Raw genomic sequence first — 23,101 nt, 5'->3', positions numbered from 1 at the left:
GAAATATTTTTTAATGAATTTATAGTTAACATCCTACTAGTTCGATACATTTAATTTAAATGTCCGAAGAAAAATCTTAATTAAACTAAACATCCACGGCACAAATTTAATTATGTCGGAAGAAAGCAAAACAAACAGCCACCCGCCATTCGCCACAACCATCGGTATCCAATATATCCTACCACGCGTCATGCAGAGCGTGGCTCAAATGCAGCAACTGTTTAACTGCCTGGGAGTTGTGCCGCTGAGAGTGCCTTCCTGCTCTCGTAGTACAATTTTATGACTTTCTACTGAGCTGCAAGCGCCCAAAATCATGTTGGCGGCTCGATCTTCCTTCTTTTCACAGCCCATCTGCGTGCGCAGAGAATTGCATGGCTTCGATTCATCTCCTCCCATTCTCTTCAGTTCCGCCAGGCCCAATTCAATGCCGTGCACAGTTATAGCGTGGGCAAAGAATGAACGCCTCCATTCTGTTCGACACATTGTCTTGCAGGCCACCACTAGCGAAACGGGAACCTTGGGGTCGGAGGCAGAGTCAGAGGCAGCGGTGGAAGCAGAGGCAAAGGCAGAGGCACCGGTGGAAGCAGAGGCACCCGTGGAAAGAGAGCCAGAGGAATATGAGGTGGAGATCGAGAAGCCCTATGGATTGAGGTTTTTCAAGGGTTCTGATGGTGGCACTTACATTGACGCTATTGCTCCAGGATGCAGTGCTGACAAAACTAACATGTTCACTGTTGGAGATAAAGTCATATCTACCAGGTATTTTCAATGCTTCCTGTCCTTGTTTCTATTCAAATCATCCCTTCAAATAATACTCTGTACTGTCTGACCATTTGCGTCATCATTGATTCATATTTGTCTGAGCTTTCTGATGTTTTCCTTTTCTTTTCAATTTTCTTTGCTTTATAAGATTGGAAACTCTGCGATTTCATGATATATGCTTTATCCTTACTGAACAAAACATACATCTGGTAACTTTTAATAGGCCATTCAACTTCATTAGTAGACCTAGAGCCATTTAAAAAATGCCTTTCTTTTTTAAAATTTGACGCTAAAGTATAAGGAGAATACTGTTTCCGTATTGGAAACAGTTATTTGTTTCATTTCTTGTAGTCCATCCCTTGAATTTTTGATTGTTGTATGCCGTCACTGTTTCTAGTTTCTTACTTTCTATTTATTGATAATTTTTTCTTATTTTTAAATTCTCAAGTATTCAGGGCACTGCTAATACGTCTTTTTAAAAATGTTTTGTAACTGGTAATGATATTTTAGCCCAGATATGAACAGAAGCATGACGGAAGGTATGCCAACAACAAGCAGCACGATGTGATTTATGTCTGCAACAAAAAGTATAATGCTTAGCAGAAAACTTCTATTTAATGCTACAATAAACATGGTAACCACCATTGACCAATATAGGTCAAGAAGGCGGTCGGCTATGCATTCATTCCCGAAGTTGCTTGGCTCACAAAGAGGCTCACCATGATTGTTGTATTCTTATCAAGTGGGAATAAAAAAGAAAACCACCATTGACCAATATAGGTCAAAAAGGCGATAGGCTGTGTATTCACTACTGAAGTTGCTTGGCTCACAAAGCGCCTCATTATGATTGTTGCATTCTTATCAAGTGGGACCTCCACAGATTAGCCAAACCAGACTGGTTGTTCAAAGCAGATAATTGAGTGGGGGTTTGCTTCAAATTTCCAACCCAAAATTATTGCGATTTGCCAAGCAAAAATATTGTCTTCAGTTATAGAGAAGAAACATTCCATGATATATTGAGAAGGTTGAAGGCAACAGCCTGGCATTAAAGGTATATCTATCTCTGAAGATTATACCCTGCAAGAGAACATTGATGCTGGATGAAAGCATTTTTTTTCCCTTTGTTTGTGTGTTTACAACATTACATATATGTTGACTCTAGCCTAAGTCCTAGAAAAAAAGTCACACTACATGCCATGCTTAGGTGGCCTACTTCTGGAATGAACATAAGTCATCTGAAAGAACAATAAGCATGCTTAGAAATTGTTATCAGTTACTCTGTTTAAACATCTTGCAAACCCAAATATGTAGTACTCGTTCTGTTCAATAATATATAGCCGTGCATCAAGCTATATGCAAACTCAGTTCTTTGTGTGAGCAGTCAAATCTCTAAATTGACTATATAATAGTATCAAAATCTTGTGAGTAACATGGTGACTCATGTGTACTCTGGAGCTGGAAGGACTTGGTAAGTTACATGTTTCTTGAGTGAAAGTTTTTGTAATTAGTGAGTTTGTGTCATAAATTTGTTCACCCTCACAAAACAGTACTCAGCTGCAAAAAATGCCCAAAATTTCATTCTTTTCACCAGGCTATCTTTTTCTGTTTGTCTTGGCCTCTTTGGCTGTCATTACATTATTTTTCAGTTTATTTGGAGTGTTTCACAACCAATGTGACATATTTGAGATGAAAAATATCTGATGCAATCATGGCAGGAGTTCCCCCAGAGAAGATGGTCCAAACCATGAAACATGAGTCAACATAGTGGAAATACTAATCTCAGACACAGAACAACACAATGGGTATGCTAACTGATCTTCTCATTATCTCAGAATCAAGGATCTACATCAAATTGATCCGCAACATGTAGTTTACATTATCCTGGCACACATTCCTGATTACAACAGAAATCCAGATCCCAATTGGACACTATTCTTCTATTAACTACCCCTTCATCACCACTACCTACAAAGGAGCAACTACCACAAATATGTACATGATCACAAGCCACAAGTCGACCAGACTGATCACATTTTCTAAGAAAGAAGAAAATGTATTACAAAGGGCAGGACCTAATTCCATAAGAACTCCTCCAGATAAGGATGAAATGTCATGAGACATACGAGGAGGTCAACTATGAACGAAGGAATATCGAACAATGCACCATAGGCTTCGCCGCTCGAGAAATAGCTTTGCAAGATCAGAAAACCCACTTTGATCGTAAGATTAAAAACAAGAAATAGGACCGGACCCAAAACAAAGAAATCTCCATTAGGAAAGAATGGATCGGGATGCGAACTTAGACACATAATATGCTGGACTCGTAGAACAAATCCCCTGCTACACAATTCAAAGCAAAAAGAACTCAGGGATGGACTCCAAAAACCCTAAAATTGGAACAAATAGGAACTAAAAACAAACAAATATTTTTTTGTTTGATGCGAAATTGTCAATGACTTAAGAATGCTCCTGCATTAGACACCCCAGGTGAGTAAAAGTTGTTTCTTAAGAGGAACTTATGAACATCTTGCAGGATTCATAACATAAATCTTATGCTCATTCTTGACCCAAATATCCTCATTATCCGCAACCTTCATTATCTGCAAATTGGCTACTCCTACTATCAGATTCTCCAGATTTCCCCGATTGACATTATAACCTCCATCACAAGATAAAAACTAATTACTACTGTTACTACCTCTGCTTTGCTTGTCCAACTCGATCAACTTGCCTTCGCTACAAGTCTGTACTTGATCCTCAGCAACCAAGGTTTGTTTCTACTGCTGCACAATTTTACCTTTGTTAGCACTCAGTAAATTGTTAACTTCAGATCTGATTACAAGATCCCTCTGTATTTTATCAACTTTTGAGTTTCCCTCCGTACTATGATCTTCAACACCTTGACTCTTCAATAGTAAATTTTCATAAGACTCAGGTTGCTTGCACTTCTATTTTCTTCTTCCTTCAAAGGAACTAAAGTTAACTTTTGCCTATCCTTTCTATTGAGACCATATTTCTTCTGCAATCATGAATAGATCCTCTATCATATTGCCAAGGTCTACCTAATAGAACATGACAAGCACTCATGTTAACCACATCACAAGGTCCACCATATGGTCATCTTGAAACTAACTTATCCCATGAGATCAAGGGTGTTTAAGTATTCTCAAGCCAAGCCTCTGTACCATCTCTTCTGAGACAAGGTTATTGGTACTACCACTATCCACAATAACCTTACAACATTTGCCTCCTGATTCGCATACAATCCTAAACAAATTCCTCCTTTGAATAGGTTAAGCTTCCTTCTTACTCAACAAAATTCTTTTAAGCATAAGAAACTCTTCCATCTCAGGTTTAGCTATACCTTGCTCAATATCATCAGTAGAATGCTTCTCATGCGCCACAAGAATCTGTTTACCAGTGCTTTTGCTAGATCCTTTAGAGCATTGAAAATCTCTCTGTCCTTTGTTACCACACTTGAAACAATTACCTTTGAATTCCTTGTTGCCACTTCCTTTCCTGAATATTCTTTGATCAGGTTCGTCCTCAACAACTTGCTTCTCTTTGCTCAAGTTACCAACTTGCTTCTCCCTTCCCCTAGGGTTACTCTATTTTCTCTTCAACTTATCTTCTACCTTCAATGCATACAGAAAAGAATCCTCTACCAATTTGATACTCAACATACTTAACTCATCCTGGATATAAATCTTAGACCATTAATATACCTAGCTACCATTTCCATAGAAAATTCTCTCGGTGTCGAGATTTGATTGTCATCTTGTAGAATTTCTCGATGTAATCCTTCACACTTAAGTCCTTTTGTTTGTAATTCTCCAACTTCTTGAATTGTTGTAGTTCATAATTCTTAGTTATGAATTTAGCCTTCAGTCTAGAAACTATTACCCTCCACCTAGTGATTTTTAATTCTCCACTATCTTACCTATCATTTTTCTATTCTTTCCACCATAAGACAACATGACCCTTCAACCTAGTATGTGCTAACCTACCCTTTGTATATCCTTAATATCTTGAAGCTCAAAGTAATGGTCTAGTTCACCAATCAAAACTATCAAATCCTCAGGATGTAATGAACCAGAGAAACTAGAAACATCCATTCTATGATTCTTACCCATTTGTGCCATAGTTCTCAACAATATTTCTTCTTTTGTAGGGATCTCAACATCAACAATCTCAAGATCTTTAGTAACTTCCTCATATTTGTTCTCAATTTCAGGATTCCTTTGTAATCCAATCAAAACATTACGAATTTCAGTCCTCATCTCATTCTTGAATTTCTCCATCATTTGTTCTAGCATCAGGGTAAATCCTTCTAGGCGACATTCTTCTATTTCTTCGGTGTAACTACCTCAGTGCCGACAATCTGATTACCAGGTGCCAATTATCTTTTACTCGACAATCTGATTACCAGGTGCCAATTATCTTTTACTCGACAATCTATTGAGCACACTTGCAATCTGCCTCTTACTCGATGATCTGTCCACCTTTGGAATGTCCCAACTCAAAACAATTTACCCATTGACCAACAGTCCTTCCATGATCCCTTTGTGTAAGTCCTTTGCAATTGTGACTTAGATCCGCAGTCTGCCACCTTACAACCAATACATCTAGGGCTTCACAAGCTCAGGAGCTCCGATAAGCTAATACATGATCATGAATCTTGTTCTAATACCACTTGACGCAATCATGGCAAGAATTTCTTCAAAAGAAATGGTCCAAACTATGCAATACAAGTCAACATAGTGGAAATAATAATCTTAGACACATAACAACATAATGGACATGCTAACCGAACTTCTCATTATTTCATAATCAAGGATTTTTACCAAATTGGCCTGCAACATGCAGTTTACATTATCCTGGTACACATGCTTGATTACAGCAAAAGTCCAAATCCAAATTGGATGTTATTCTTCTACCAACTACCTCTTCATCACCACTATGTACAAAGTAACTACTACCATAAATATATGTATGATCACAAGCCACAAGTCGGCCAGACTGATTGCATTCCCCAAGAAAGAAGAAAACATATTACAACATATAGGGCGGGCCCTAAATCCATAAGAACTCCTCCTGATAAGGATGAAATATAATCAGATCGTACAAGGAGCTCGACCACAAAGGAAAGAACATCGAACAATTTTCCATTAAGCTTCGCCAATCGAGAACAGCTTCACAAAATCCAAAAACCCAATCTAACTATAAGAACAAGAACAACCCAAAATGAAAAATCTCCATTAGGAAAGAATGAATTGGGATGCGAACCTAGACACAAATCTACTGGACACTTGGAACAAATCCCCAACTATGCAGTTCAAAGTGTGAAGAATGTAAGGGTTGACTCCAAAAACACTAAAACCTAACAAATAGGAACCAAAAACAAACGATATTTTTTTTTGGTTGATGCAAGATTGCTAATGGCCCAAGGATGCTACTACGTCAGTATCCATAGTAGCATAAAAAACATTTAACCATGGGTATAATGTTTTGGTCAATTTTTGCCGAGTTTCTGCCAAATACTTGGTGAGTCTATGAGCTATACTTAGGTCCCGTAAGAAAAGAGCTTGGACGAATAAATACTATAGGGAAATTGTGAAGTTCACACACAAACTTCAATTTTTTTTTTCTCTTTTAAAATATGAAATGGCATGCCCTACAAAGGACTTTGTGGTCTTTATTTTTGATAGATAATAAGCCAAGACCTTTAATAATTTTACTAATAATTTTTTTATTGTTACACCCCATTCAAGTGCTGGCACTTGGGGAAAGAATGGGGATGAAAAACTCACAGTATTGTCCGGGACTAAAAGTCCTGATCATGAAAATAAAATTACAAATTCCACATGGTGTTGCAGATTACAACTGAGAAGATCAAAATGAAAGTATTTATAGATCATCAAACCATTATTTCAGTTTGATTTGATGTTACAATCTCATTCATTGGATAAAGTAGAGCTTTACATATAATACTGGACCTACACATGTGAAGGACTTTGTGGTCTTAAAATGTGATGTCCCACCCTAAATTGGAACACTACACAAACTGTATTGTTTTTTTTTTCTTTTCTATTCTGATTAACAAATATACCAATTACAACTTCACAAATTGATTTAACAAATACCCAAAAAGTTCTATCAGCAATAAATGTCACATACTAAGTTACTGTGTTCGGACCCTGCTGCCCAGATCCTGGTCCAGGTTTGCTGTGGGTCCGGGCAGGGTCCTTCATTTGGACCGTGGGTCCACCTGCGCAAACCAGGGCAGACCCACGGTCCAAATGAAGGACCCTACCCGGACCCTTAGTGAATCTGAACGGACCCATGGTGAGTCCAGGAGGTAGGGAACTTACAATAGATAAAATATCTATTCTGTGCTGTGATAAAGGGATGCATACAGATCCAAAAGGATCAGATTGCATAGATCTTGATTTGGATGTATTTTGAACTTCTTCAAGTGCAATTTTAGCAAAAAAGTTAAAAACTCCTCAAGCTTTGAATCATCAACACAAGTCAAACCTTTCAAATGTTTCTTTCTAGTTGTTTTCTCTTCATTATCTGTAGGACATTGTTTATGAAGAAGTTTATGGTAGTTGCAAAGATGGCAAAGATATGTTAGTATATTTACTGGACCATCAAATAATCCAGGCACCTTCACATCAATGGTGAAACCTCTGAGGTGGGGAACTTACAATAGATAAAATATCTATTCTGTGCTGTGATAAAGGGATGCATACAGATCCAAAAGGATCAGATTGCATAGATCTTGATTTGGATGTGTTTTGAACTTCTTCAAGTGCAATTTTAGCAAAAAACTCCTCAAGCTTTGAATCATCAACACAAGTCAAACCTTTCAAATGTTTCCTTCTAGTTGTTTTCTCTTCATTATTTGTAGGACATTGTTTATGAAGAAGTTTATGGTAGTCAGAAAGATCAAAGATGGCAAAGATATGTTAATTACTTACTGGACCATCAAGTAATCCAGGCACCTTCACATCAAACTCTACAATGCACTAAGAATCAGGTTCTAAACCAAATCCATTATTGATTATGCTGGAATAAGTTATGGCTTTTGTATTTTCCTTACCAGTACTTTGAAGGTCCAACACAAATATCCTAAGTTACTTTGAAGTCTCTTATTTTTTTGTATATATAATGCATATAAATATTTTTCTTTGTATATATATATACTCACGAACCCACCCATGAACCCAAATGGGAATTTTTTTTTGCCCGAATCCATCCCCGAATCTGAATTGGCAACTTAGTTCATATATGAATGATAATACCAAACAACCACCTTCAACATATATTCCAGATCTGGAATCACAAGTTTTTATGTGAGTAAGAGAGACCCAGATCAGAAAAATATTTTATATATCAATTTCTAACATTCCCATAAAATATCTTGTAAATCTTGATGAAGAAAGGCTTCCAAACAGCAGTCTTGGGCCTGAAACACTTAGCTAACAGCCACTTAGATTACTCAGAAATTTATTTTCCGTGTCTTCAAAATTGCCCTCTTCAACCTGAAAGCTGTTCCAATCACCTTTGTGGTCCTAGGTGCCGAGGAAGGGCAGGAATAATGCTTCAAAAACCAAGCGTTGTCTACTTGGAAACCTTGTTGGCAATGGGCCAGCATCCCTTGCAGGGTTCACAATATGACTTAGCTGCTTCCTATGGTTATGTAAGACTATTGGTTGTATTGGGCATTGAATGGACAATCTTTTGGTGCAACGACAACCTTGACCATTCTAACAAGTGGTATCAGAACTTGGTCATAGTTTTGATTCCACCTAGGCCATGACGAGTGACGTTGGGAGGGGGATTGTTGGCAGTGGGCCAGCATCCCTCACGGGGTTCATGACATGGCTTAAACACCTTCTACGGTTCTATAAGAGTTTTTGTTGTATGAAACATTGAAAGGTCAATCTTTTGGTGCAACAATAACTGAGACCATTCTAACACACCCATGCTGAAGAAGTGAGTTGTACAGCTCCTTGAGGGATTCTATTTACTGGTAAAGATCTCTCACTTCACTATCAAAGGAAAAAGAATTTGCAAATTAGTAAAATACACTAACCAATTTTGAGAATGCATTCTTCCAAGCTTCCAAATGATGTGTAACTAGGCTGGTTTAACAAGGAAGTAGCTCACTCATAAATTTATGCAAAAAGCAATTCAAAATTGTTTTTTAGGCCTGAATGAAAGCTGTGTAACCAGATTCCCTCCACACCTTTGGTGGATCTTTCAACACTACAAATGTGATCGCTTATGGAGATTTTCATCTCCACAAGTTGCTCCAAAACGGTAATGTTTAACTAAGCTCCTCTCAAGAGGCAAAGTGAAATAATCAACAAAACATTTAACATGTTCAAAATGACCTCCAAGTTGCCTTTTTATCAAACTCCAAAACCATATGCCCTAATTATGGTTTTCTTATGGTTTCACACTTAATATGATTTTAATGCTATTTTTAATTCTTTTCTTTTTTATTATAAAGCCACTTTTTTCCTTTCTCTTCAAATGGCACCCAACTCATACATCCTTTTTCTTTCTCCAAGAAAGGTGCCAACATAAAGCACCTCATGCTCTCTCCAAGCACCTCTTTCTCTCACTATACTCATATTACAAGTGCACGATTTGTTGAGAGAATATTACTTAGGCTTAAATTGTTGAAACTTGTCAACTGTTGCCTGGGGAGGCACAAAAGACAAGGGACATTACATAAAATCCTTCATTTGAGATTGGTGTAGGGGGCTGCACCACTTAAATTTTCCTTGTAATACAAGAAATGAGGGGTGCTGTCATCAAAGTCCCATGAGGGTGTCATGTCCCATCTTTAGTTTGACTAACAGAGTCATGAGAGTTGGCCTATTATTGGAGTCTCATAGGCTAGCAGTGGAGGATAGAAACTCATACTGGATACTCAGTGACCAGAGTTGGTTCTATAGTCAGTTTGAGAGCCAGTCGGGCAATTCCTAAATTTTAGGGATTTTCCCAGAATTTAGGAGGTTGTGGCAGTGATAAGATTTGAGGCTCCTCGGGACCAGTATACAGTTTCAGTTTTGGGTGGTAGGGTATATTCCCTAGTTTTTAGGGATGGGACTGCCAGTTGGCTCACATTGTCTGACATCAGTCACAGGCAGGTGACAGGACTAGTTCACTAGTTGTTTGGTTGGTTTGACTTTCTAGTTTAATAAAAGGAAATAATTTTAATATTAAATGCATTAAAAAAAAGCTATTTATATAGCTAATTGGAGTAGTAAGGGGATTTTGGCTTGATTTGGTCAAGCAGGCCTATGTGTTATAGCTCGTTGGAAAGGTTTTCAATTATTATAACTTATTTTCATCATCTGGAGACCTTTAGGCACCTAGAGTAATGTTATTTGAGGAAAGGGGTGTTTTTCCTATACATAAAGGCCTTTTAATTGAGAAGATGCATTTTATAATAAAGGGAAAGACATATTCTCCTTTTAGGGTTTGATTGGCTTTGAGAGGGAGATAAAAGGAGATGTTGGCTCATTCTTTCATCATCTTTTACATCTTCATTCTTGGTATTTGCGATTTTGCTTTGAGGAGTGATTCTAGAGGACTGGGACGCAAACCCTAGAGCTTGGCTTTTGGGATGCAAACCCCAATAAATGATTTCAGTAGCATTCTACAATATTGTTTCAGCAGTTGACAAAGATTGTTAAGTTCAATGTTTGGGGGTTACTTGTGCATTGCACGTTGAGGGTCTTGTTTGACACGTTGGGATCTTCTTGCTGCCTTGGTGTGACCTTAATAGCCGTATGGCTGCCACGTGACTTGTTAATTGGCTTACGTCAACCATCTCTACCCCTTTTGGTACGTGGCTGGACCATTCTTGCAGCTGGCATCACCATTCCTTGTTTGTAAACACCTTTGCTGGCATATTGATTACATATTTTGCTTGGTATAATCTGTGGCTATTCTGGTTGACTGAATATTATATTATTTGCTGCTGTTGTTAATTATTGTTTTATTTATATCTTGAAAATACAACAAAAAGAAGAAACAATCCTTCTGCAACTTCTGTCTAATTCTCTAAGACCACAAGTAAAGCACATGAAAATCTATTATTTTAATTAAAATTTATAGAAGTTCACTGAAGGGATCCTTTTGGGATCTTTCAGAGGGGCACTACTTGCAAAATCCCACTAAGCTCATTTGATACTTTTTGTAACTGTATTTTGCTTATATTTTATAGTTTTCAAAGCAAATTAAGGTTTTCCAAGCAACAAACTTTTGTCAAATCAACAATCTTTTAGTCTATTAAATCCAATGAGCTATGTGTGGAATAGTTCATTTATTTTTAATAACCTACACCTAAAGTGTGGGCTATCAAATACTCCATAGTTTTTTTTTGCTTTATGTCTCAAATTTTATTTTTTGCTTCATTTGACTTCATTTGTTGTGTTTTATGTTCTTACCATTTTAAACTAATTTAATTGAAATCCATTTGCTCTTTTAGTTTGCCATGTCAATGTTTTGTAAATGTAATGCTAGTTTGTGTGCAATTGTTTATTTGTTTTTATTTCAATTTGCTGTGATAATGCATCTCATCCATGCATTTGCAATGTTTGTATTTATTAATTGTTTGCATTTATTAGTTTGTCCTTACATGATGAGAGGGCTGTCCCAATTTTAGGTGACACTCTTTGCCCCTGTTGATGTTTGGCAGCTTCAGTTGGATAAATTCATTAGACTAAACTGAAGTTATATATATGTGTGTGTGTGTAATTTATTAATTAATTATTATATTAATCAAACTATATATATATATATGTTGTTATCATTTTAATGAATAGACATGTACCATAAAGGGGCATGTCTCCTCTTAATATAATCTCAATCTAAATAAGACGTTGCTGCCATTTGGAAAACATATACCAAACATTATGGTAGCGCTTTTACATGTGCAAGCGATCGTCTGAAAATAACATGGTGTCAGAGCAAAAGCTTGGGAGGAAAATCGAAATTAGGAGGCCCTACCTTCGTGGATTACAAAGATGATTTAGGACAAACATCATTTTATTCGTCTGGATGCCCCTATAAATATGATTGCGTGGACTTTGTCGTTGTCCATTCAACCAGAATCCCGTTCTCAGGAGTTGAGCGACCTGTTAATACCTATGTTGATTTAGTTTAGAAGCCGTAGGAGTAAGGAGTCAACCTCTTTTGAAGGAGACAACTACGAAGGAAAGAAAATACTTGACTACACTACTGAGGGTGAAGATAAGTGTGTGGCATTGAAAATTATTATAAAATTGCCAATTGATAAGAACAATCACAAACTTGGACAAAAGATCAGCGTGTGATAAATATTAAAGAAACACGTTTCATGTCGTACCTTTCCTCGGATGGTGTTTGCTTTGTTTTTAGCTTTTAAAGAATAGCATAAGTCTAATCATCGTGATGGACAAAAATACGATACATTCTTGAACTTGTGAAAGCTTTTGAGAAAATTGCAATGAATTTCCAAATTGTGGAGGGATTTTTTGTCAAGTTCTTGTTAGAAAACAAAAAAATGTCCAATTCATGTTACAAAATTCTAAGTGATTTCGACTAGTGAGAGCAGCGTTTCCAAAGAAGATAAATATCAAAGGAAAGGTGACGTTCATACAACCTATCAATAGGGATAAAGCCTTATGTGCCTTGAGCAAGAGTTGAATTTGTTCTCTATGCTCCAACCAAATCGGGTCATAGGGGAAAGATAAAAGTTGAAGGGATTGTTTATCATGTGAATAAGAATTCCTTCGTATCTTCAATTTATTGAGACTGAATGCAAAGGTTGGAGAAAACAATTCATGGAAAGCCATCTACGAGCGAATTATAAAGGAAGAACCCACATGCCCTGGTCAAATATGGTGGAGATTAATCGAGCCTAATTTGAAGAGATATAAAGACCCGTGCCTTCCTGACTATCATGCATATCATTGTTTCCAAATCCATGTGTCTGCAAGCGTGGACATCTACAGAAAGGCACCAAAATTTTTATTCAAGGCTTGTGTGGGTGAATTGCCGTGTCTTCCAAATTTAGCTTGTTTGGAATGCTTTATTACAACCACTACTTTGTGACTATTGGGTCTGCAAGGTTGTCCAATATAATGGACATGTTGAACTTTTGAAAAATCAATGTACGGGTTGATAGGGAGTGCAAGAATACCACCTGCAGAAGAGGCTAAGCAAGTGGCGAGTGACAAGTACAAGACCGCCAACAAGGAAGGAAGATTGCCAACAGGGAAGGTAACATGGTTTTTACCAAAGGAGAAGAAATTCCCAAGGGCAAGATAAGTGTGTAGGGCCCCGCTTATTAAGGTGAGATGTTGTATTTTGCTTATCATAGTTAATAGAATTATAAATAGTTAATTTGATTAATGATGGAGTGGATGTATAGACTTCGAGTAGATGATTTTACAATTTCGTAGGTATTGTATTTTGAATCGAAGTATATGACTTATAGTCAAGCAAGTACAATAACTAAATGGACATATGGAGATAGTTTATGACTTGACGCATATGAAATAAGAATGTTATCTTGAATATAATAATTATGTTAGTCTAAAAGAATAATATTGCACAATTATGATTATTACTAATATCTGATTATTTCTAATGATATTATTGAGTATTATAGTAATCTTTTTCTTATTTGTATCTCTATACGTACTATAAGAGGTATGTGCCTTGATCTTTTCCTTCGAGAATGTTATTGCAGGAAGAGGGAGATTGAGATTCAAAGGGAGCTTGGCATTTCATTAGAGGCAACCTTGAAAGGGAGGGAGTAGATAGAGGATATGATTCAGTCAACATTTGGTAATCTTGATTATATTGATTCAAAGGGAGTAAGTCATGTTGAGATGGATTCTCCAGTGATCAATAAATTGTAGTTGACAAGAGGACTGCAATTCATGAATATACCTTGTGACTATGATTTTAATGGGCCTATCCCTTGAGTACATCATGAGGAAGTGACAACTTCCAAATGATGTCACTTTTATATTGAGAAGTTATTGAAAGGTGACAATTTTACAATAACTTAATTTTCTATTATGATGGATATCTTACGATGTTTATGCAGATCATGATAGATTATACTTTGCATGGTGGATGCTTATACGGTAAGCATTATCAGAATGCATGTACACATACTTTATAAACATTTTTTTGAGTACATAGTGAATGTTATGCGAATTGATATTCTGGAAGACCACTATACAGAGTACTTGATGAATATCATGCGACTTAATGTTCTGGAGGCCATTACTCACAGTACTCGGTGAATATCTTGCATGTCAACATTCTGGAAGGCCATTACTCAAAGAGTATTTGGTGAATATCACATGTTGATATTCTGGGAGACCAATACTCATGATATTAGATGTGATATCAAACCTTATTTGAGTAATTGGTGAATATTATGTGTTGATATTCTGAATACTTGTGATATCAAAATGTTACTTAAGAGTATTTGGTGAATATCATATGTTGATATTCTTGAAGATAATACTCATGATATCAAAATGGTGGATATCTTCTGATCAAAGATATCCTAAAAATTTGTTATTCCTAATATTACCAATAGTGTAATATATGTCGTGTTTATCCTCCCTAGCTAAGAGGGAGTGTTGATGTTTGGTAGCTTTAGTTGGATAAACTCAAGAGACTAAATTGATGTTATATATATATATATATATATTTGTGTGTAATTAATTAATCAATCATTAGATTAATTAAATAATAATTTAATATATGAAATATTATATATATAATTAGGTTGCTATCATTTTAATGAATAGACATGTCCCACGAAGGGACATGTCTCCTCTTAATATAATCTCAATATTAATAAGAGGTTGTTGCCAATTGGAAAACACATACCAAACATTATGGCAGTTCTATTATATTATGACATTTGCAAGCGATCCTCTGAAAACAACCCCATGTCGATGATCTTGGAATGAGCATTTAGATGTCATTACGACATTTGAAGATGAGAGTTACTTATAATGTATTCTTATGATGTTGGAGAGCATAATAGTGGTGTTCAATTTTGCAGTTCAATGATCTGCAACAAACAATGAGTGATTATTAATATATATTTATTAGGTAATGTAATGTCCCTATTTTTGCCAACATCGGAGTTTGAGAGATTAGCCTATTATTGTGATCCTCATAGGCTAATTTTTGTGGATAGAGGATCTTCTGAGGTAGAGGCTTGGCTTGGGAGGTTCTTGTCTTCTCCACAATTCAATAAGTTACATGTTGGTCTTCGCTTGGCTTCATATTGGACTTCGTTTGGGCTTAGTTTTGTGTACTTAGTATTTGTGGTAAGTTGGGTGTTGAATGAGATGGACCCTTTCTTTTTTTGGAAATTGCATTTGGTCACATGGAGAAATAATGAGTGACTCCTATTTTAGATGACATTTAAATGATGAGTATTTTGGGAGTTGTTATATTTTTAGTGGCCAAATTATTATTAAATCATTAAATGACTTATTATAAAGTTATAATTTAACTTTAAATTCACTTAAGTTGAGGGTTAAGTCATCATTGGAAGGGGCCATTTATTTAATAATCATTGGAAGGGTTGAGGGTTCTTACACAAGGGTGGAAGCTCATTTCCTTTACATAAGTTGCGTAGGTGTTGAGCCTTGTCAAAATGAGAAGTAATGGTATGATGTTGTGAGGGAGTAAGAAAGAGTGGAGGGGAAAGTTGCTAATAGGAGCTCTCATGCTTCAACAACATGGCCAATTCAAACTCAGAATAAAGATTCAGATGTGAATGTATTATCTACAACTATAACAACAATGAACAAAATATGCACACAAGAGTCCACACATTAGAAGTTCAAACCCCATTGGAAGATTGTTTGATGTGCAATGTCGAGATGTAGTTAATGCAACAATTGCATGATTCTTTAATGCAAATAGAATAGCAGTTAATGTTGCTCGCTCACCTTCTTACACTAAGATGGTCCAAGCTATCCATAATGCACCTACATGGTATAAACCACTTGAGTATGAAAAGCTTCACACTTCTCTAATCGATAAAGAGAAAACTCGATTATATGAACAAGTTACACCAATTGAAAGACTGGGGGTGCAAAGGGTTGCAACATTTTGATGGATGGGCGGACAAATGCTAGAGATTGTCCACTGCTTAATATCATGGTAACATGCAATAAAGGGCCTTATTTTTTTGAAGGCAGTATACTATTCAAGGCAAGAGAAGAATGTAAAATTTCTACATGCCCAACTACATGAGGGTATCAATTGAGGAGGTGGGGGCTACACTTGTGGTCCAAGTTATTGATGCTGCTCTTGTTTGTAAAGCAACAAGCATGCTGGTGCAAAAAAGGTACACATATAATTTGGGCATTGTATTGTATGCATTCGTTGAATAATGCTCTCAAAGACATTTGAAAGTTCCGATTGATTACATATTTCATAGAGAGGGGGTGGGGAACACAAATGTTCATATGCAATCATCACCACACACAAGCCAACTATCATAAATTTGCCAAGGTGCAACTACTCAAACTTGCTGATACTCGTTTTGCTTCTTACTTTATTCTTCTTGACTGCCTTTGTGAAGTCAAAGGGGCTTTGTGTTCCACAGTTGTTAGTGATGCGTGGGCATCTTGGAGACAATCTACATCAAATATTGATGTTGAGGTGAGAGGTATGGTGCTTGATGAGCATTTTTGGGCTGATAGAAAATTTGTTGTGGACTTTAGTAAGCCCATATTTGAGCTGGTCAGATTTGTAGATTCAAATAAGGCATGTGTGGGAGAAATCTATGAAGCAATGGATTCCATGTGTGAACAAGTCAAGACAATAACTAATGTAAAAGGTCCTTTACTATATCCTTTGATAGAGGAGAAGTTAGATTGGGGATATAATAAGTTTAATACACCTCTTCATTGTGCTACATATGCTCTGAACCTTAAATGATTTAATAAACAAGTGACTAGGAAGAGGGCTCCACATTAGGATAGAGAAGTAATGGAAGGATTTTGAGTTGCAGTGAAAAGATTTATGGTCAAGGTGAGGATGCTTCGATATTGCAAAGTCAATGGAATAATTTTTCATGTGGGCAAGGTGATTTGCTTTTGTGGAAGTTTTATATGAGTTGAAAGTAAACAAGAACCTAGAGTGTGGTGGTGGAACTATGGAGGTGAAGCTCCTAAATCACAATCCTTTGCAATAAGATTGCTCTCATAAGTGGCTAGCTCTTCTATCTTGTGAGAGAAATTGGAGTATTTACGGGTTCATTCATTCACTAAAGAGGAACCAGTGAGGGCCAAAGGAAGCAGAGAACTTGTTGTAATTCATAGTTCACTTTGTCTTCTCTCTCATGTAGATCCTAGATATAATGAGGGTCCATCAAAGTGGGATCAAATTTAATGTAATGGAGGAGTTGCTGCTCTTGTGGATAGAGAGGTTGAAGTAGATGGCCTTTTTGGCTTATCTATTGTAATTCTACCAATAGAGCAACCTAAGCTTGAGAGGAATGACTATTTGGACAAGATCATAGTTGAGGACCTTCATATGGATGATCAAGTTGTAGAAGACTAGATGATAGATTACGATGTTGAATTTTTGTTTCAATTTTTCGTTTACATATCAACTTGTTGTTTATCAAGCTTGATTCAATATGTAGTTAGTTTGAATATTTGAAAGTTTTGATGCAATAGTTAATTAACAATTAAGTACTATACGTTTTTACCATATTCAAGTTAGAATTAATGGTACACATGGATGCATTCTCGACCTAAAAATGCCTGAACCTGAACTGAAAATGTTCCAGGGACTTGGGGATGACTAGGGGATGTCCCCACTTGGTCCTATTTTTTTTGAAAATTCATAGGAAAAATCTCGAAAACTTAAGGGACTTTGGATTTTTTTTGGAGACTCTCGTACATCCTATGGACAGTTGGGGACACCTTGGAAGTCCACAAGATGTAATGGACATCCTTGATTAGATAGGCAACGCCAACACTTAAAAAAATAATTTTCTTTTTAAATTTTAAAGTGGGCCCCTCCTTCCAAGTTCATCTTAACATGCTTATTACCATTTTGTAGTTAATACGGGCTATTTGGGGTCCTCTAATTAGTATTTGATGACATTACATTAAGAATCTTGAAATTAAGAATGCTGCTACAATCATGCTAGATGTTGTCCTGCATTTTGTCACCGCAAAATGTAGGCAGCAGTACAAAACTTTTTTAACTTAGTTTTGCATTTCTTTGTGTCAGTTCATTATTTAATTGGCTAACATTGATCAATCAATCGACCCTAATTGGTATAATGAATCCTTTTACTAAAGGCTTTCGTCAAGTCCATTTTGTTTTTCATTTTATTAAGCCTAGGCTTGATTTTTGAAGCCTTCAATGTAATTTTTCGTGTTTTTTAGTGTGCTCGTTTTCTTTTGGTCTTTCGGTTTTGTTTAATCCCTTGCTTTCGGTTTTCCCTTCGATTACAGTTTTTATTGGACTTGGCAGTCAAAAGATATGATCATTAAGTGCACAAAAGGTGGACTTTCCAGAGGCAATTGCATATTTAAAATATTATGTTATATTTTAATGTTGACATTCACTTTTTGAAAGATATTACATAAATTCACTTTATGCTATGTTTTTAAGTTACTTTATCACTTAAATTTATCACTTTAAGTTACTATAGAGCACTTTATGTTATATTTTCATGTTGAGTTTCTTTTTAATTTATCACTTAAGTGACTATAGAGCACTTTATGTTATATTTTCATGTTGAGTTGCTTTTTAATTTATCACTTAAGTGACTATAGAGCACTTTATGTTATATTTTCATGTTGAGTTGCTTTTTAATTTTTCACTTAAGTGATTTTATTAACTATATAGTTTGATTTATTTTTGAGTTACTTTATGTTTTATTATAAAACATCTAAGTTAAATATTGTTTTTTGAATAATATTTGCACACGATATATTAACTATATAGTGTAAATATTATTTTTGACCCAATTAAGTGATATTTCCACAAGAATCAATTAAACATGTGCTTAATTGATCACTTAAGTTGTGCAAATTCAATTTTCAACCCATTTACATGTTTATGTGTAATTGCCTTGAGAGTGCGATTTGCACTAGAAAGACATTTTAAAAACACTTAAAACTAATAAAAGCCAAGTTTTTAAAATACGTAATAGATCTCCAAGATTGCAATTTGCATGAAAATAGTCTTTTACATGTTAAGTTTCACATGTAATGTCCTTGAGAGAATGCGATTTGCATCAAAAGTCTCCAAAACATGTAAATGCTTAGAATTTAAAACATGCAAAGGTCTTTGGAGAGTGTGATTTTTGCACTTCTTGCATTGTTTTGTTAATTTTAAAACATGTAAAAGGGCTCCAAAAGTGTGAGTTCCTCGTTTCCATTTACATGCATTTGAATAGATGTGTTTGGGCTTGGAGAGTGCGATTTGCCCTCTCAACCTCCAAAGACGTAATTTTGAAACATGCAAAAGCACACAGAGAGTCGATTTGCATTGCTAACTAAAAGACATGCATTTCAAAACATGCAAAACCTCCCATAAAGTGTGATTTGGCATTATAACTCATGCGTTTACCATTGGAGTCCACAATTTTGCCTCCAAGAAAAAACGCCCATGATCATGCAAATCAAGGGTACATTTTTTATGAGAATGCCCAGATTTCTCCATTCCAAGCCATGAAATCTATCTAGATAGGGGCTTTTTTGAGTTTCCTTGCATATCCATGCATTTGGCGTTGACATTTCTTGCAAAATCGATTCATTTCAATGCATGAGAAGGCTACATTTTGGTAAAATACACCCAGATTTTGATGTTTCTAGCTCATGAATGCACATTCAAATGAGGCGTTTGGGCTTTCCAATCTACATTCTTGCTATTGAAGTCCACATTTTTACCATTTAATGCAAAAAAATGTTTCATATTCTTGCAAAAAAGGGGCATGTTTTTTCGTAAAAACATCCCAAATAATGAGTTCTCTAAAGATGTTGACATATTGAGGGTTTCAAATTGTGTTTTTGGGCATTAACATACAAAAACTCCTCAGATAAAGCCATCATTTGCAAACATTGAAAAGGTCAAGGAGCTGTTTGGAAATTCAATCTTCCACATTTGGCTCTTTGAGCTCCAAGTAGGTAGAAGTTTTCAAACCTTTACTATTTTGTTGCATATTTTGGTTTATCATTGTACACTTGTTCAAAGACATGCCATGTATTTTGCAAATTTCCTTTAAATAAGATGAAAATTGCTATTTTCAAATGCTTGGAACTTTCCCAAATTTTCTTTCCCAAGAATGCGAGGGCATTTCACACCATTTCACATTCCACTGCTTCATGCAAGTAGATCACATATTTTCACCAACACATGTCAAAGCATATCTCATCCATTTTCCAATATATGCAATTACATCCATTTTCATTTACATGCATTTCCATCCTGCATACCCACTTACATGTAATTACATCCTCTGGATTTAATTACATGTTTTCTTCAAACACAATTACATGTAAATCACTTTTACATGTGATTACATCTAGAGACCCTGATTTTGGTAAAAGGTCACTCTTGGAATACCAAAGCCATCATTTGCATGCATCCTCATACACCTAGCTTATATTCCTAAAGCATTTACATGAAAATCATCCTTACCACGCATGTTCCATCCTCCTAAGTTTCATTTTGGCTCTCTGCATATGCTTTCCATTTCCTATCCAAGCCATTGCATATGTTCCATGATTATCTAATCAATACTCCAAATGTATTGTTCCTCATAGATCCACCTTTGCCAATAAAAAATCAACATCTTCATGGAATCGATACCTTCCGATGATGTATTCACCCTTTGGAATCTTCATGTTGTAGCACAAGACATGCCCGCATCTACGGAGTCCAAAGGAAAGCTGAAATATTAGTATGACAAGGAGTTATCTCATGCATCTGCATCCCATGTCTCATCTCCTCTGGATCAAGTATCCGACACAGAGATTGGACACGTTGACATGGCTGATTTCTTACAAAGGGTCGAAGCTCCTTCCAACAGAGAGATGAGATGCATCAAGAGAAGTGACATTCATTTGGTGTCTACTTTCGCCATGGCTGCCTTGGAACCAGAATTCGTCTTAGGATGTGCTTGATATTACAGTCTTAAGATCAAAACAATCAAGGATGCAGATGGCAAGATTTTCATCTATCTAGACCTAGAAGATATTTAACAGATCTTCCAAGTTCCTCAATGCGTAGAGTGTGTAGACCTGTCAAAAGAAACATCTCTAGAGTTATGGAATGAGAAGAAGTCAGATTATCAAATGAATGCATATTGGTTGGATGTCAGAAGAAGTAACTTTTCAAGATGGCCCAAGACAATTCCCAAGATGTAAGGATTTGAATATTCTCCTTAGTAGAATATGTGGCCTTAAAGAATATAGTGACTTGAACCATGGATGTACAAGTTCATCTTTCAGAGCTTTGATAATGAAGAACCCATCTTTTGGAGAGAGATTATCAATACAACACCATGTGAACAATCTCTTAATGTAGGAACGTCAACATCATTTCACATGAACTCATACTTGGTTTACATAGCTCCATTCATGGGATCCTTCTTAGGACTTTCAACTAAAGGGGATCGGCTTCAAGTTCTATTTGGAACTATTATGATCCAATCACATTGGCACAGAGCAAATATCACTATAGGAGAGTCCAAGATGCATTTTTTGGACATTTACGATTCAGTTTGTTAATCAATTGGTAATTTGAAGAGTATCAAATGAAGCTTGGAATAGGGCAGATCAATTTGGCTGCATCTTTTTGCAGTTTTCAATTTTCACTTATTTGAGAGTTGGTTATTTCAAAGGAGAACATATACCTTGCTTAGATATGCTATTGATAACATCATTCTGATGGAATGGCCAGACAACTCATGGAGGTGCAACTGCAAACATATCAAAATTCTCAACATAGACCAGGATTTGGTATTACTATAACTAGGCGTTGGTGATTGGTCAATATATGATCAATTCAATGTACAAGGCAAAAACTATGGAAGCAGAACTTGAACTTATCACATTGAAGAAATTCAAAGCTAGGTTTGATTTTGATTACCGAAGAATGCATTAAAAAAACAAAATAGCATTCACTCATGTTCATCGCATAGAGGACATATGGATTGACTAACGCATAGAGTTGGATATCATGAAGATGGATTACTACAGGCTCACCTTGCAACAAATCATTAATCTTAACATGGTTGAGATCCCACCCAATTTAAGATTGAAGATGATGACAACATTCTTGATCTAGAATATCATCAAGCTGGCTTTGACAAGCAGTGTCCTATTCCCATGCATTGGCAACAGAAAGAAAGCGCTTCTATCTTTGATAAATTCCAATCCATCCTGGCAAATACTAGCACGTGATTGAAAATCAATCGTCTTTAAAGGGTATATCCTAAGCTCTGGGTGGATTGTGATAATTTTGGACAAATTGGAAGGACATCTCAAGTAGAGATTACAAGTAAAGATGGTGCATCTTCCTCTGATCTGACTAAATCTCTTAAGTTTAAGCTTAAAGGTGGAAAGGGATCAAAATCACTTCAAGAATCCTCTCAAGTACTCGTGCAAGTTCAAGAATTTGAGGAAGAATCAGAAGAAGAGTTTGATGAAGATGAAGAGGAAGGAGAGATTATGATCATATCTCCTCTGCGGCTGAAAAACACTCAAGGTCCATCCATTCAAGAAACACATTTCTTCGATGATATAGACAATGATGTGAATTCATTCTCCACATTTTTTACATCTACCATCCCTGCTTCAGAAGTGAACATGTCGGCATTTCCCATCCCTTCGACGACCCCTTCTATTCCCACAACTGAGCAGTGTGAAAATTTGGGAAATGTGTTCGAAGATTTTCTAACTCTCACAGAAGGTCAGGTTTCCCAACTTGATACCTCAATGGCTAGCTTTGAATTGTTCATGACAAAATCTTCGCATCAGGCACCCATGAACTCAGTTGTGCAAATTGAAGCATGCATGGTCACAATGGAAATACAATCAGGATCGATGTCTGTGGTAGTCACTATCCCTATTTCAACATATGAGTGTTTTAGCTTGCTTGCATGGTTGGATAAAATCACTATGAAGAGAAGAAAGGTTGTCGTACCTCCAAATAATCTTCCTATTAAGAAAAATAAGTCTAAATCTTTGAAAGACAAGATTGTTTCAAGGATCTTGATGGATTCTGAAAATATTAAGTTTGTAGAAATTGC

General features: G+C 36.2%; 1 protein-coding gene across 1 annotated transcript in view; it reads left to right on the top strand.

The window, feature by feature from the left end:
• The first annotated feature begins 201 nt into the window (after positions 1-201).
• Positions 202-23,101, top strand: part of LOC149568204 (protein MET1, chloroplastic-like) — a 118,003-nt gene continuing 95,103 nt past the window's right edge. Inside the window, exon 1 of the mRNA XM_089821210.1 lies at positions 202-759. Coding sequence (XP_089677336.1) covers positions 314-759 — 446 coding nt within the window. The 5' untranslated portion in view covers positions 202-313. The remainder of the gene's footprint in view (positions 760-23,101) is intronic.

The sequence above is a fragment of the Cupressus sempervirens genome, chromosome 3 (assembly GCF_028749045.1).
Source record: "Cupressus sempervirens isolate cs-2001-9-10 chromosome 3, ASM2874904v1, whole genome shotgun sequence".
In the NCBI taxonomy this organism is placed as follows: Eukaryota; Viridiplantae; Streptophyta; class Pinopsida; order Cupressales; family Cupressaceae; genus Cupressus; species Cupressus sempervirens.
Note: the sequence above shows the minus strand (reverse complement) of the source record. Positions and strands in the feature narration are given on the sequence as shown.